Source organism: Gorilla gorilla, chromosome X, assembly GCF_029281585.2.
Source record: "Gorilla gorilla gorilla isolate KB3781 chromosome X, NHGRI_mGorGor1-v2.1_pri, whole genome shotgun sequence".
NCBI lineage: Eukaryota > Metazoa > Chordata > Mammalia > Primates > Hominidae > Gorilla > Gorilla gorilla.
The window spans coordinates 132,678,866-132,694,199 of NC_073247.2; the positions used below are offsets into that span (position 1 = coordinate 132,678,866).

At 41.0% G+C, this 15,334-nt stretch overlaps 1 protein-coding gene across 1 annotated transcript; it reads left to right on the top strand.

Annotated features, from left to right (window-relative positions):
* The first annotated feature begins 9,759 nt into the window (after positions 1-9,759).
* GLUD2 (glutamate dehydrogenase 2) lies at positions 9,760-13,356 on the top strand. The gene has a single exon (XM_019018809.4). It carries the CDS (start codon positions 9,918-9,920, stop codon positions 11,592-11,594), a length of 1,677 nt encoding a protein of 558 aa, XP_018874354.3. The 5' UTR covers positions 9,760-9,917; the 3' UTR covers positions 11,595-13,356.
* The last annotated feature ends 1,978 nt before the right edge of the window (positions 13,357-15,334 follow it).

Consider the following 15,334-nt stretch of genomic DNA (forward strand, 5'->3'; position numbering starts at 1 on the left):
CCTCCCTTCCACCTCCTCCACCTTTTCAGCCTCTGCAGCCCCTAAGACAGCAAGGCCAACCCTCCTCTTTCTCCTCCTCCTCAGACTCCTCCATGTGAAGACAAGGATGAAGACCTTTATGGTGATCTGCTTCCACTCAATGAATAGTATATGTATTTTCTTTTCCTTATGATTTTCTTTTCTTATCTCTATCTTACTTTATTATAAGAACATAATATATAATACATATAACATACAAAATATATGTTAATTGACTGTTTATGTTATCAATGAGGCTTCTGGTCAACAGGGTCCTACTAACAATCCTCTGCACTGTGCTCTTTCTAGAAGCATGCATGTGACCAAGGTATTCTCTGGCTTGATCCACAGGATAAAACCTTAGGGCCCGGAATGAGATAGATTTGTCTTTTGTCCTTGAATTAGAATAACTTATGAGAAAGTAGTGTTGAGGTCTGTTGATTTTACTTTAGTCTCTTTAGTATGGTGGGCCTGGGAACTTGAGATAACCAGCTAGGGCTCTTGTGTGCGGTCATATGAAACATGAATAGGAGCTTCTCTGTGGGAAAGTAGTTGGCTTTTGCTCTTAGAATAGCAGAGGTACCTGAGAACAGGCTTTTGCTTCAGAGTAGGATGAGTGTGAGAAGGCAGGTAGCTAGGAGCCTGATCATAGAGGATCTTATGGAAAGGTTGACCAGTCAGCCAGAGAAAAGTCCAATGTGCACCTGTAGGTCTGGTATAATTATTAGGAGCACCCTCTTTTTACTACCAAAAGTCTCCTGGTTTGTATGATAAATTTTATTGCAAGGAGATTAGATGAGATTGCTTTGTCCTTTTGAATTCCTGATGCTGCTCTGCTGGCTGGTCCTTCAACTGGCACCACCTACTTTACCTTATCTAGGGCATCCGATATCCTCCACTCCCTTTCTGTTAAGCCCCTCTTTTTCCATATGCTTCTTTGTCTTTTTCCCTTTTCCCATTCATACTCTTGCGATGTTCTTTATGTCTGTGGCCCTTTTTTGGCCATGGGGATTATCTAACCTGAGACTGGCTTTGTTTCAAGCTGCAATGGCTCTGATGCTTGGTTCATTTTTATGTCCTTTTGCCATTTTTGAATTTGATTGGCCAATTGCCCAAACAAGAGGAATCACCTGTCTATTCTATTAGGGTCAGCCTTTCACATCAGTTATGTAACGTCTTTAGAACTAAGGTTTCTTAGCCCATTTGGGTTGCTATAACGAAATACCATAAGCTGGGTAGCTTATAAACAACAAAAATGTATTTATCATATTTCTGAAAGCTAGGAAGTACAAGATCAAGGTGCCAGCAGATTCAGTGTCTGGTGAGAGCCCACTTTCTGGTTCACAGCCTTCTAGCTGTGTCCTCACATGGTAGAAGAAGCAAAGCAGCTCTCTGGAACCTCTTTTATAAAGGCACTAATCCTATTCATCATTCATTCATAATCCTTCCATATGTGCCCAGACATATCCAAGTAGTAGATTAATACCAGCCCCACCTCCTAATACCATCACATTGGTGATTAGGTTTCAACGTATGAATTTTAGGCAGACACAAACACTCAGACCATAGCACAAGGCTTCATGAAATTTAGTGCTGCCCATCTGCTTCCATGGTCTTGGTCTGAGGGAATGTTGTCTAACTGGCAACCTTACTACAGCAAATACAGATAGCAGTTTTTCCCCCAAAGTAATACGTACCATTGTCCCTGAAGGAAATGTGAGAAAAAAAAGTTTTTGGAGATCACCCAGGAAGCCCAGTCATCCTACCAGAACTTCTGCTGATAGAGCCCAGTTAGCTCATGTTGGGCTTTGACCCACTTAGTACTCTTTCAGCTTAGGACAGTAAAACCAGTAGCTTTAAGAAATCTATAGATGTTCCATTCATCTTCATATCATTCAATTCTTATGTTGCTAGAGTATGAAGACAGTTAAACACAAGAGCATTTTATAGGTTTATCAGGGTACTGATGTCATCTGGGGATAGCGTACTTAACTTATACATCATATGTGAAAAACAGAATGAGACACAAATCACAGAGAAATGCAGTTAACGTTTCATGAGTTCATAAATCTGGAGCTGTGACCAACACTGGGACCTCTGTTGGAAACTTCCAGCTTTATAATTCAGTAGCTCCAAGGATTAATTTTACCATGCAGAGTTTGGGTCAGGAGCTAAAATACATCCACATGCAAATCTAGACCATGGAGAATAACTAAACACATTTTTGTATGGAGATTTGTGAATGTGCTGTGGTGAAACAATCTCATAAGGGGCCTTTGAATTGTCACTTGTTACTTGCATACATAATGTGCATTATTCAGTACAGTAAACTTTCCATTCAGAACAATCCTCAGGAAGTCAAATTGTCTCTCTGCAGATGACATGACTGTATACTTAGAAAACCCCATTGTCTCAGCCCAAAAACTCCTTAAGCTGATAAGCAACTTCAGCAAAGTCTCGGGATACAAAATCAATGTGCAAAAATCACAAGCATTCCTATACACCAATAATAGACAAGCAGAGAGCCAAATCATGAGTGAACTCCCATTCAAAATTGCTACAAAGAGAATAAAATACCTAGGAATACAACCTACAAAGGACGTGAAAGACCTCTTCAAGGAGAACTATAAACCACTTCTCAAGGAAATAAGAGAGGACACAAACAAATGGAAAAACATTCCATGCTAATGGATAGGAAGAATCAATATCGTGAAAATGGCCATACTGCTCAAAGTAATTTATAGATTCAGTGCTATTCCCATCAAGCTACCATTGACTTTATTCACAAAATTAGAAAAAAAAAACTTTAAATTTCATATGGAACCAAAAAAGAGCTTGTATAGCGAAGACAATCCTAAGCGAAAAGAACAAAGGTGGGGGACACCACGCTACCTAACTTCAAACTATGCTACACTATACTACAAGGCTACAGTAACCAAAACAGCATGGTACTGGTACCAAAACAGATATATAGACCAATGAAACAGAACGGAGGCCTCAGAAATAACGCCATACATCTACAACCATCTGATCTTCGACAAACCTGATAAAAACAAGCAATGGGGAAAGGATTCCCTATTTAACAAATGGTGCTGGGAAAACTGGCTAGCCATATGCAGAAAACAGAAACTGGACCCCTTCCTTACATCTTATACAAAAATTAACTCAAGATAGGTTAAAGACTTAAACCTAAAACCTAAAACCATGAAAACCCTAGAAGAAAACCTAGGCAGTACCACTCAGGACATAGGCATGGGCAAAGACTTCATGACCAAAACACCAAAAGTAATGGCAACAAAAGCCAAAATTGACAAATGAGATCTAATTAAACTAAAGAGCTTCTGCACAGCAAAAGAAACTATCATCAGAGTGAATAGGCAACCTACAGAATGGAAGAAATTTTTTTGCATCTGAAATTTTATCCATCTGACAAATGTCTAATATCCAGAATCTACAAGGAAGTTAAACAAATTTACAAGGAAAAAAACCAACCGCATCAAAAAGTGGGTGAAGGATATGAGCAGACATTTCTCAAAAGAAGACATGTATTTGGCCAAGAAACATATGAAAAAAAGCTAATCACTGGTCATTAGAGAAATACAAATCAAAACCACAATGAGATGCTATCTAACGCCAGTTAGAATGGTGATCATTAAAAAGTCAGGAAACAACAGATACTGGCAAGTCTGTGGAGAAACAGGAATGCTTCTACACTGTTGGTGGGAGTGTAAATTAGTTCAACCATTGTGGAAGACAGTGTGGCAATTCCTCAAGGATCTAGAACCAGAAATATCATTTGACCCAGCAATCCCATTACTGGGTATATACCCAAAGGATTATAAATCATTCTGCTATAAAGACATATGCACATGTATGTTTATTGGACCACTATTTACAATAGCAAAGACTTGGAACCAACCCAAATGCCCATCAACGATAGACTGGATAAAGAAAATGTGGCATATATACACCATGGAATACTATGGAGCCATAAAAAAGAATGAGTTCATGTCCTTTGCAGGGATATGATGAAGCTGGAAACCATCATTCTCAGCAAACTAACACAGGAACAGGAAACCAAACACCGCATGTTCTCACTCATAAGTGAGAGTTGAACAATGTTAACACATGGACACAGGGAGGGAAACATCACACACTGGGGCCTGTTGAGGGGTGGAGGGCAAAGTGAGGGAGAGCATAAGTACAAGTACCTAATGCATGTGGGTCTTGAAACCTAGATGATGGGTTGATACATGCAGCAAACCACCATGGCACATGTATACCTGTGTAACAAACCTGCACATTCTGCACATGTATCCCAGAACGTTTTTTAAAAAAGATCAAAATATTTTTAAAAAGAGTGCTTTCTCCAATTGAATGTGTGCTGGCCCCCAGCAGGGGAGAAACTGCTGTGTCCGCAACAGTGGATGGAGTAGGGTAAGAGATGACCGACTCTTTGCATCCATTCCTGGCTACTGGTGCTACTCCCTTCAGAAATTGGTGCTGTGCCTGTGTATTCTTTATCCCAAGAAAGAATTCTGTGGCAGGCTGCACTCCCCCCTCCGTTAGAGGTGGCCCACGCTGAGGGTGAGATCTCTAGGAGTCCTATATAACTCCCTGGTGACCCACCAGTCTCCCGTGTTTGCCAAAATCAGAGTGGGTTGTGGGGTATGTTTGCAGGGAAACTGGTGGTGTGGTGACTCAAGGCAGAGATTCCTTGGGCAGGGCAGTGGCCCACCACAGCTACAACTGGTATGACACCCACTGTCTCAGTTTGTGTCTGAGCGGCATGCAATCATGCCTGCATGAGATGACCTTTCAGTTCTCTGTCCCTAGGAAGCTCTCAAATCACAACCAACAGTATTGCCCAGGGCCATAAGGGCAGAGGGGCTCTCCAATGGTTTGGCAGTCAGCAGATTGTTACAGGGGTGGGGGAAGCAGAGAAACACTCCTACCTACACTTTCTGCAGGGATCTGAGTTCCTTGGGGGTCAAACTTTGTCCGACTCTTGCTGCTTTCTGTTTCTGCACTCCAGCTTCTTCCTCTAGGAGTTTTTGACAGGTCCTGGCTCTCTTCCCACAGTTTTCTATTTGGAACATGCATTCACCAGTAACTTTGATCTTTCTGAGGAGAATTGGCATCCAATGTCCCTAGTCATTCATTTTGGGGAAAAAAGACAAGACCTGTTGAATTACATCTATTTGAGGATCTCTGAGCTTCCTGTATCTGCATGTCTAAATATCTTTTTAGACTTAGGATGTTTTCAGCTATTATTTTATTAAATAGGTTTTGTATCCCTTTTATTTTCTTTCTGTTTTCTGGGACACTAAAAATCCAAAATATTTGGTTGCTGTATGGTGTCCCATATTTCACATGGGCTTTTCTCATTCTTTTTATTCTTTTTTCTTTATTTTTGTCTGACTGGTTTATTTCAAAAGCGCGGTCTTCAAGTTCTGAAATTCTTTCTTTTGCTTGATTTAGCCTATTATTTATGCTTTCAAATGTATTTTGTATTTCATTCCATAAATTCTTCTAGAATTTATTTGCTGCTTTTTAAAGTGATATCTGTCTGGTAAATTTCTCATTTATATCCTAAGTTGTTTTTCTGATTTTTTTGTGTAGTTCCTCGGAGTTCTCGTGTGTCTTACTGAGCTTCTTAAAAATCTGTATTTTCCATTATTTATTCAGCATTTTGTTAATTTCTTTCTGATTGGATCTGTTGCTGGTGAATTATTATATTCCTTTGGAAGTGTCATTTTCCCTTGCTTTTCCATGTTTCTTGTGCTAATTCACTGATGTCTGTGCATCTGGTGTAACAGTTGCTTCTTCCAATTTTTGAATTTGCTTTTGTAGGGAAGAACTTTTTCCTGAAGATGTATTTATGATATTGGTCGGGTAGTGCTTTGATTCTGTGTATGTGCAGTATTGCAGTCTCCATATGATTTTTTTGGCTGTAAGCAGTGTCAGTGGTGCCTGTGATTTTCTCAGTGGCATAGGGTGCAGCTGCTAGTGCAGGCTGTGACATTTTCGTGGTCACAGGTATATCAGGTTGGCCAGTGCTCAGGCTTTATTGGTGAAAACATCAGGCTGAGCATGCCTGTCACTGGGCCTCCGGGTGGCATAAGCTGGCATTGGCATTAGTTGGTCCAGGTGGGCTGATTCCTGGGGCTCCAGGTAGCTTGCTCAGGTGTTGGCAGTGGCAGAAGTGGGCTGGGTGAGTGGCCATATCCTCAGGCCTCTTGGCAGTGGGCATGGCATGGTGATGGCAGTAGCAGTGGCAGGACAATCCTCTGCCTTGCAATTGGTCCTCACTAGTGTTGGCAGTGACTACAATGGGCTGGGTGGGCTAGTACCCAGGCCTGCATGTGGCATGTGTGAGTGGATGCCTGCTGTGGTAGTAGCATCAGGTTGGGTGGGCTCATTCCCAGGACCCTGGGAAGAGTGCTCTGGTGTTAATGGTGGTTTATGGGGCAGGGCAATTCCCAGACCACCTGACGGCGTGTTCAGCACTAGTAGGTGGAATCAGGCTGAGTAGGCCTGTCCTCAGGTCCCTTTTTTTTGTTGGCAATTTTTTGATTACCATTTCAATTTTGCTGCTTGTTACTGATCTGTTCAGAGATTCTGTATCTTGCTAGTTTAATCTAGGAGGGTTGTATATTTCCAGGTATTCATCCATCTTTTCTAGGTTTTCTAGTTTATGCTCATAAAGGTGTTCATAGTAGCCTTAAATGATCTTTTTTATTTCTGTGATATCAGTTGTAATCTCCTGTTTTATTTCTAATTGGGCTTATTTGGATCTTCTCTCTTCTTTTCTTGGTTATCTCACTAATGATCTGTCAATTTTATTTATCTTTACAAAGAACAAGCTTTTTGTTTCATTTATCTTTCGTATTTTTTGTTTGTTTCAATTTCATTTAGTTCTTCTCCAATTTTTCTTATATCTTTTCTTCTGCTAAGTTTGGGTTTGGATTGTTCTTCTTTCTCCAGTTCCGTGAGGTGTGACCTTGGATTGTCTATTTGTGCTCTTTCAGACTTTTTGATGTAGGTATTTAGTGCTATGAACTTTCCTCTTAGCACAGCTTTTGCTGTATCCCAGAGGTTTTGATAGGTTGTGTCACAATTATCGTATTGTACAGTTCAAAGAATTGCAAAAATATGGAACCAGCCCAAATGCCCATCAATCAATGAGTGGATAAAGAAAATGTGATATGTATATATCCCATAGAATATTACTTAGCCATACAAAGGAATGAAATAGTGGCATTCACAGCAACCTGGGTGGAATTGGAAACTATTATTCTAAGTGACGTAACTCGGGAATGGAAAGCCAAACATTGTACGTTCTCACTCATAATTGGGATCTAAGATATGAGGATGCAAAGGCATAAGAATGATACACTGGACTTTGGGGACATGGGGGAATGGGTGGGTGGTGGCAAGGAATAAAAGACTACATGTTGGGAACAGGGTGCACTGCTCAGGTGATGGGTGCACCAAAATCTCAGAAATCATGACTAAGTAACTTATTCATGTAACCAAACACCACTCGTTCCCCCAAAACCTATTGAAATTAAAAAAAAACAAAACACATGCACACGAATGTTCATTGCAGCACTATTCAGAATAGCAAAGACATGGAGTCAACCTAAATGCTCATCAATGACAGATTGTCCAAAGAAAATGTGATACATATACACCACGGAATACTATGCAGCCATAAAAAGAATGAGACTCTGTTATTTGCAGGAACATGGATGGAGCTGCAGGCCACTATTCTTAGCATATTTACCCAGGAACAGAAAACCCAATATTGCATGTTCTCACTTATAAATGGGCGCTAAATGATGAGAACTCATGGACACAAAGAGGGGAGCAACAAACACTGGGACCTACCAGAGGGAGGAGGGTGGGAGGAAGAAGATCAGAAAACATAACAATTGGACTAGGCTTAGTACCTGGGTGACTAAAAAATCTGTACAACAAATTTCTGTGTCATGAGTTTACCTATATAACAAACCTACATGTGTACCCCTGAACATAAATAAAAGATTTTAAAAATTTAACTGATTATATGTTTAATGTTTATTTTTGGGCTATTCTATTTCATTTGTTTATGTCTGTCCTTATGCTGGTACCACGCTATTTTGATTACTTCAGGTTTGTTTTAAGTTTTGAAATCAGGAAATTTGAATCATCCAACATTGTTCTTTTTCAAAATTATTTTGAGTACTCTGAGCCCCTTGAAATTCCATATATATTTTAAAATAGACTTTTCTATTTATACCAAAAACATCATTGGGATCCTGATCAGGATTGCTTTAAATCTATAGATCACTTTTGTGAAGTATTATCCATTTTAATAATTGTAAGTTTTCTAATTCATGAACATAGAATGTCTTCTCATTACTTATGCCTCCTTCTATTTCTTTCAGCAATGTTTTGTATTTTGCAATGTACAAGTCTTTTGCCTCACTGGTTAAATTTATTCCTAAGTACTTTACTCTTCTTGATAGTATTGTAAATTGAATTGTTTTATTAGTTCCCTTTTTAGATATTTAATTCATAGCATATAGGAATGTAGCTGATATTTTTGTGTTTATTTTGTATTCAGCAACTTTGTTGAATTTGTATATTACCTCTGTGTGTGTGTTTGTCTCCCTCTCTCTCCCTCTGTATAATATTTGGAGTTTGCTACACATAAGGTCATGCCATATGTGAACAGAGGTAATTTTACTTTTTTTCTGTTTTTTTTTCTTTCTTGCCTAATTCCTCTGATTAGAACTTCTAATACTATGTTGAATAAAAATAGCAAAAGTAGGCATCTTTGCCTTGTTCTTCATAATAAGACATCCTGTGATTTTTAACATGCATTATGTTGTATGTTTTGGCAGCATTGTTGTTTTTCTTGCAAATAATTTAATAGTTTAACTCAAAGCTTCTAGGATGCTCTCATGTTGTTAGGTGAATCATTCCATGACTGCTGAATAAGGAATTTTCCAAGTGAATCTCAGAAATCTGTGTTTTAATAAGTGCTTCAGGTGATTCTGTTGCATACTCAAGTTTGAGAACCATTGTCCAAGGGGCAAAAGCTGCCATTGCCAATTGCTCTTTTTTATCTGAGAGGGGGCAGGATCCTCCTGGTCCAGTGCTTGTGGATGCAGCTTATTAAATGAAATAATACCATGAGTACTCTAGGGCCCAATCTCTGCTTTTTGTTTTGTTCACTCCTGTTTAAAATTTCACTCAGGGCTCTCTTTGGAAGAATTGCACTTACCTTTGCCATCCGGGGCTGAGGTTTCATTTTCTTTGGTTATTCCCCAGGCCAGTACCATTTGCTTTTTACTTTCCAGAAGTTCTGTAAAGATTGTTGATGGTACCCTTTCTTAGCTTTTTTTTTTTTTTTGGTCTTGATATAGTCTTATTCTTATAAAAAATCTTTTCATTTGTCTCAGTCAGACTTTGATGGAGAGGAGGGGAGATATTGTTTACATTTGTTAAAAATGGCTTTTAAGTTAAATTCTAACTAAGGGTCTATTAGGAAATAAAATTGCCTTCTGACTCCTTTTGATTTATTTTGCAGAATTGCATATATCCAAAGCTCTGGGTAATTATTAAACATTAGAAGTATAGAACAAACAGGCCAGCCAGGCCCGGCGAGGCCGCGGCGGGTCCGGCGCCCCGGACCTCCGGAGGCGGAGGTCCGGCGCCCTGGGCGGCGCCCTGCCCCCAAAGTCCGTCCTCCCCGTTAGGTGGCGCCCAAGGGGAGGGGACAGCCGGGCAGGCAGGAAGCTGCGGCTTAAAAGGGCAACCCGCGCCGGACCCTTCCTTCCTAGTCGCGGGGAGTCTGAGAAAGCGCACCTGTTCCGCGACCGTCACGCACCCCTCCTCCGCCTGCCGCGATGTACCGCTACCTGGCCAAAGCGCTGCTGCCGTCCCGGGCCGGGACCGCTGCCCTGGGCTCCGCGGCCAACCACTCGGCCGCGTTGCTGGGCCGGAGCCGCGGACAGCCCGCCGCCGCCTCGCAGCCGGGGCTCGCATTGGCCGCCCGGCGCCACTACAGCGAGTTGGTGGCCGACCGCGAGGACGACCCCAACTTCTTCAAGATGGTGGAGGGCTTCTTCGATCGCGGCGCCAGCATCGTGGAGGACAAGTTGGTGAAGGACCTGAGGACCCAGGAGAGCGAGGAGCAGAAGCGGAACCGGGTGCGCGGCATCCTGCGGATCATCAAGCCCTGCAACCATGTGCTGAGTCTCTGCTTCCCCATCCGGCGCGACGACGGCTCCTGGGAGGTCATCGAAGGCTACCGGGCCCAGCACAGCCAGCACCGCACGCCCTGCAAGGGAGGTATCCGTTACAGCACTGATGTGAGTGTAGATGAAGTAAAAGCTTTGGCTTCTCTGATGACATACAAGTGTGCAGTGGTTGATGTGCCGTTTGGGGGTGCTAAAGCTGGTGTTAAAATCAATCCCAAGAACTATACCGAAAATGAATTGGAAAAGATCACAAGGAGGTTCACCATGGAGCTAGCAAAGAAGGGCTTTATTGGTCCTGGCGTTGATGTGCCTGCTCCAGACATGAACACAGGTGAGCGGGAGATGTCCTGGATTGCTGATACCTATGCCAGCACCATAGGGCACTATGATATTAATGCACACGCCTGTGTTACTGGTAAACCCATCAGCCAAGGGGGAATCCATGGACGCATCTCTGCTACTGGCCGTGGTGTCTTCCATGGGATTGAAAACTTCATCAATGAAGCTTCTTACATGAGCATTTTAGGAATGACACCAGGGTTTAGAGATAAAACGTTTGTTGTTCAGGGATTTGGTAATGTGGGCCTACACTCTATGAGATATTTACATCGTTTTGGTGCTAAATGTATTGCTGTTGGTGAGTCTGATGGGAGTATATGGAATCCAGACGGTATTGACCCAAAGGAACTGGAAGACTTCAGATTGCAACATGGGTCCATTCTGGGCTTCCCCAAGGCAAAGCCCTATGAAGGAAGCATCTTGGAGGTCGACTGTGACATACTGATCCCAGCTGCCACTGAGAAGCAGTTGACCAAATCCAACGCACCCAGAGTCAAAGCCAAGATCATTGCTGAAGGTGCCAATGGGCCAACAACTCCAGAAGCTGACAGGATCTTCCAGGAGAGAAACATTTTGGTTATTCCAGATCTCTACTTGAATGCTGGAGGAGTGACAGTATCTTACTTTGAGTGGCTGAAGAATCTAAATCATGTCAGCTATGGCCGTTTGACCTTCAAATATGAAAGGGATTCTAACTACCACTTGCTCATGTCTGTTCAAGAGAGTTTAGAAAGAAAATTTGGAAAGCATGGTGGAACTATTCCCATTGTACCCACGGCAGACTTCCAAGACAGTATATCGGGTGCATCTGAGAAAGACATTGTGCACTCTGCCTTGGCATACACAATGGAGCGTTCTGCCAGGCAAATTATGCACACAGCCATGAAGTATAACCTGGGATTGGACCTGAGAACAGCTGCCTATGTCAATGCCATTGAGAAAGTCTTCAAAGTGTACAGTGAAGCTGGTGTGACTTTCACATAGATGGATCGTGGCTGACTTCCTCACTAACCTCTTCACGTGTAACTTCTGCAGACCTATCGCAAGTTTACATGTAACCACAGAAATCCCTTTCTCTCCTGACTCATTACTAATGGATACCATTCTCAACAAGTCAATCCAAATCAGCCCGTTAAGGAGAAAGAAATTAATATACAAGCTGAGTGTGAAAGTAGAAATCACCTACACTAGAGAGCTATTTTGGTATTTTGCCTTTAAATAAAAAGCCTCCTCCATCTGGCTGTGCAGCCTTGCTCTGTGGCTTTTCCCAGCACAATCAGTGCTAGTGCTGGGGAAGGGACAGTCAAGAGCAGTCAGTTGCTTACTTATTTTGCTCTGGATGAGTCTGGGACACGCTGTAACTTTAACACATTTAAGAAGAAGGTGTGTGGCCTTTTCAGAAGGTGGCATGGTCCTCAAGTGAGTTCTTAGTATTTTATATCAGCAAAATAACTCAATTTTGCAGGTGGCAAACAAATATAAAAGCTGTTTCTGTTTATGAATTTTATTCTTTTAGAATAGAATAAGTACATGCTGCTGTAATAAAATTGCCTTTAATCACTTAACAAGCCTAATCTTGACTCAGTGAATGCCTATAAAAATAATAAATGAAAAAAACCAGTATTTTTATATCATAAAAGTTTCATTTGTAGCTTATCATTCATGTATTGTTGTCCAGCAAACATTAAAAGCCCTGTGGATAATTACGTTATCTTCATACCTGCAAAACGGTGGAGGCTATTTTTGTTAAAACTGTCAGAATGTGCTGTTATAATTATGACACATAGTCCAAAGAATGCAGTAACCTTTTTATCATGTTAACTAATTGTTCTCTTTTGAAGATCTATGGTTGACTAATTAAACAATAATTCAAGTAGAGTGTCCCAGAAAAAAACCACTTGGGCTCCCTGTTTGGAGTCTGGCTGGCTCTGAGCATTGCCAATGGCCCCTACTCACATGACTTTGTATCCTCTCCTTTTAGAGGCTTTGCATTCTGCACCCAGCTTCACTAACAGTGGGCTGAAACCAACCTTGGGTTGAGTGTTTCATTTGGGAGTTATTTGGCCAGGGCCTTTTGAACAATAGTGTCCCCATTGAAGTGCTAGATAATATATGTGTAAGAATCAGCTTTTTTTTTTTTAACTATAATACCCTTCAGAAATTTCTAACTACTTTGTAACTGCATGGCTTAACCTGGTGATAAAAGCAGTTATTAAAAGTCTACATTTTCAAAAAAAAAAAGAATAGAACAAATAATGGGAGCATTGGGTTGACCTTTGCAAATTATCTAGTTTTATTTACCTATTTTACACAGGAGAAGACTGAGAGAAGGGAGGAGTAACTTGCTGTAGTTCAGACAGCAACTTATTTCAAAGCTGGTGCTAAAACCTAGAGTGAACTGGTACTTCTCCATTTCTGAAGGAAATGCAGAAGAAACAGAAGCAGAAAGACAACATTTTGGCCTGGACGTATTTGACTTAAAGATGACTCCATTTTTGAACTTTATTTCTTGGAATAGAGTGTCTTCTAAATTTAAACTGATCCAACTTTCACAAAATTGGGCAGTTAGAAGTCACAGAGGGAATTAGCAGCTGTTGTTATAAGAAAAAGCAAAGGGATTGTTGCCAGACTTCATAAATCTTGGCATATTTGAGAAAAATGTCCCAATTTGTTACATATGCTCATTCATGTGTGTAAACCTTTGGTTATAGTGCTTTGTCAATATAAATATGTTTTACATTATAAATTGGTCTGAGTGCTGGATTTCATGTTTATTATCCCTTAGAACCCCACTTTCTTTTGCTCTTCTTCTCGGGCTTTCTTTGCTTTATTTCTCCCACTCTTTTGTTTTTTTTTTTAGTGTACAAGCAGTGAAGGGTGCAGATCATGGTTAGAGCTTTCAAGAAGTTTGTTCTAGTTCTTCTCCTGAAACTGGACCTCTCTCCTAGCTTGGTAACAACTACCTTTTGGTCTCCACCTTGGACAGAGGTTTTTTGTTTGTTTGTTTGTTTGTTTGTTTTTGAGACGTAGTCTTGCTCTGTCACCTAGGCTGGAGTGCAATGGCGCCATCTCAGCTCACTGCAACCTCTGCCTCCCGGGTTCGAGCGATTCTCCTGCCTCAGCCTCCTGAGTAGCTGGGATTACAGGCGCACGCCACCATGCCGGCTAATTTTTGTATTTTTAGTAGAGACAGGGTTTCGCCATGTTGGGCAGGCTGGTCTCGAACTCCTGACCTCATGATCCACCTGCCTTGGCCTCCCAAAGTGCTGGGATTACAGGCGTGAGCCACCATGCATGGCTGGCCAGAGTTTTAAGAGCAAATCATATAAACCATTCTTCAGTGTAATAGAAAAGTAAATGGTATTTTTTTTTTTTTAAAAAAGGGAAACCAGGAAAAAGCAGTTTGAAGCCCAAAGTGAGGAAGTAACACAGCAATTCTCAAAGCTGGCTAGGTAGGGACTTTTTTCATATAGAAATAATCAGTAAACAGGCTGGGTGCAGTGGCTTGTGCCTGTAATCCCAGCACTTTGGGAGGCTGAGGTGGGTGGATCACTAGGTCAGGAGTTGAAGATCAATCTGGTCAAGATGGTGAAACCCCGTCTGTACTAAAAATACAAAAAAAAAAAAGAAAAACTAGCTGGGCATGGTGGTGGGCGCCTGTAATCCCAGCTACTCAGGAGGCTGAGGCAGAGAATTGCTTAAACCCAGGAGGCGGAACTCCATCTCAAAAAAAAAAAAAAATCAGTAAACAGAAGTATATGTCCTGAAAAGGTAGTGTACAAGCATAAAGACATCATTAGTTAAACACTGGTTTATTCACTCAGGTTTTAGCACAATCAACTTCTCTGAGAAATTGGGAGATTTCAATGAGAGATTTCAGTAAGGACCGTGTTTGCTCTGTAAATGGACTCATCTCCGAGTTGCTTGCTCTGTGTCACAGTCATACCCCATAAAGAGTGAGTCAACAGGCATGCTGAAGCAGCAACAGACCAATGAGAAAAGGGAAGAAATCTGGGATTTAAGGGGCATGGAAAGATCCTGAAATATTTTTTCTATTGGTCTTTCCTAGCATAAGAAACATCAATTGTTAATCATTCCTTTGGTCTAGGCAGTACTTTTAAAACTTATTTTTAACCAGATAAATGGTTTGATTTGTCAAATGAAATCTTGTATGGAAACCCAATGTAGAAAACAGATGAAAACAGAGCTTCTCTGGCTGAAGCATCTCCACAAATCACAATTTTGAAAACATTCAGCTAAGGCATTGATGACTCCTTTGAAATGCATACTACCTGGGAAGTAGAACATACTAAGAACACTTTTGGGAAAATTAAGTAAGTCACATGTTAAAATACTGTATTAGCTTCTGGGAACTGTACTTTAAGCAGGACATAGAAAACCTGAGACTCATCCAGAGTAGGATTTCCAGGTTTCAGTGTTTCATAGAGCAAGTGAAATTTGAAATCAGAGGACTTTAATTCAAGTTTTGCCCCTGCTGTTTAGCACTTATATGACCTTAGACAATTAGTCTCTGTGAGACACAGCTTCCTTATCTGTGCAATGGGGGTAATAATATCAATATCTAACAGGATTTTGAGGATTGAAAATAAATAATTAACTTTATCAAATGTAAAGTGCTGTATAATTTTTAATTTACTGATGAGTCTGGAAAACATGTGAGATGAGCCAAAAAGTGAAGGAACCAGATACATTTTAAGGAATAA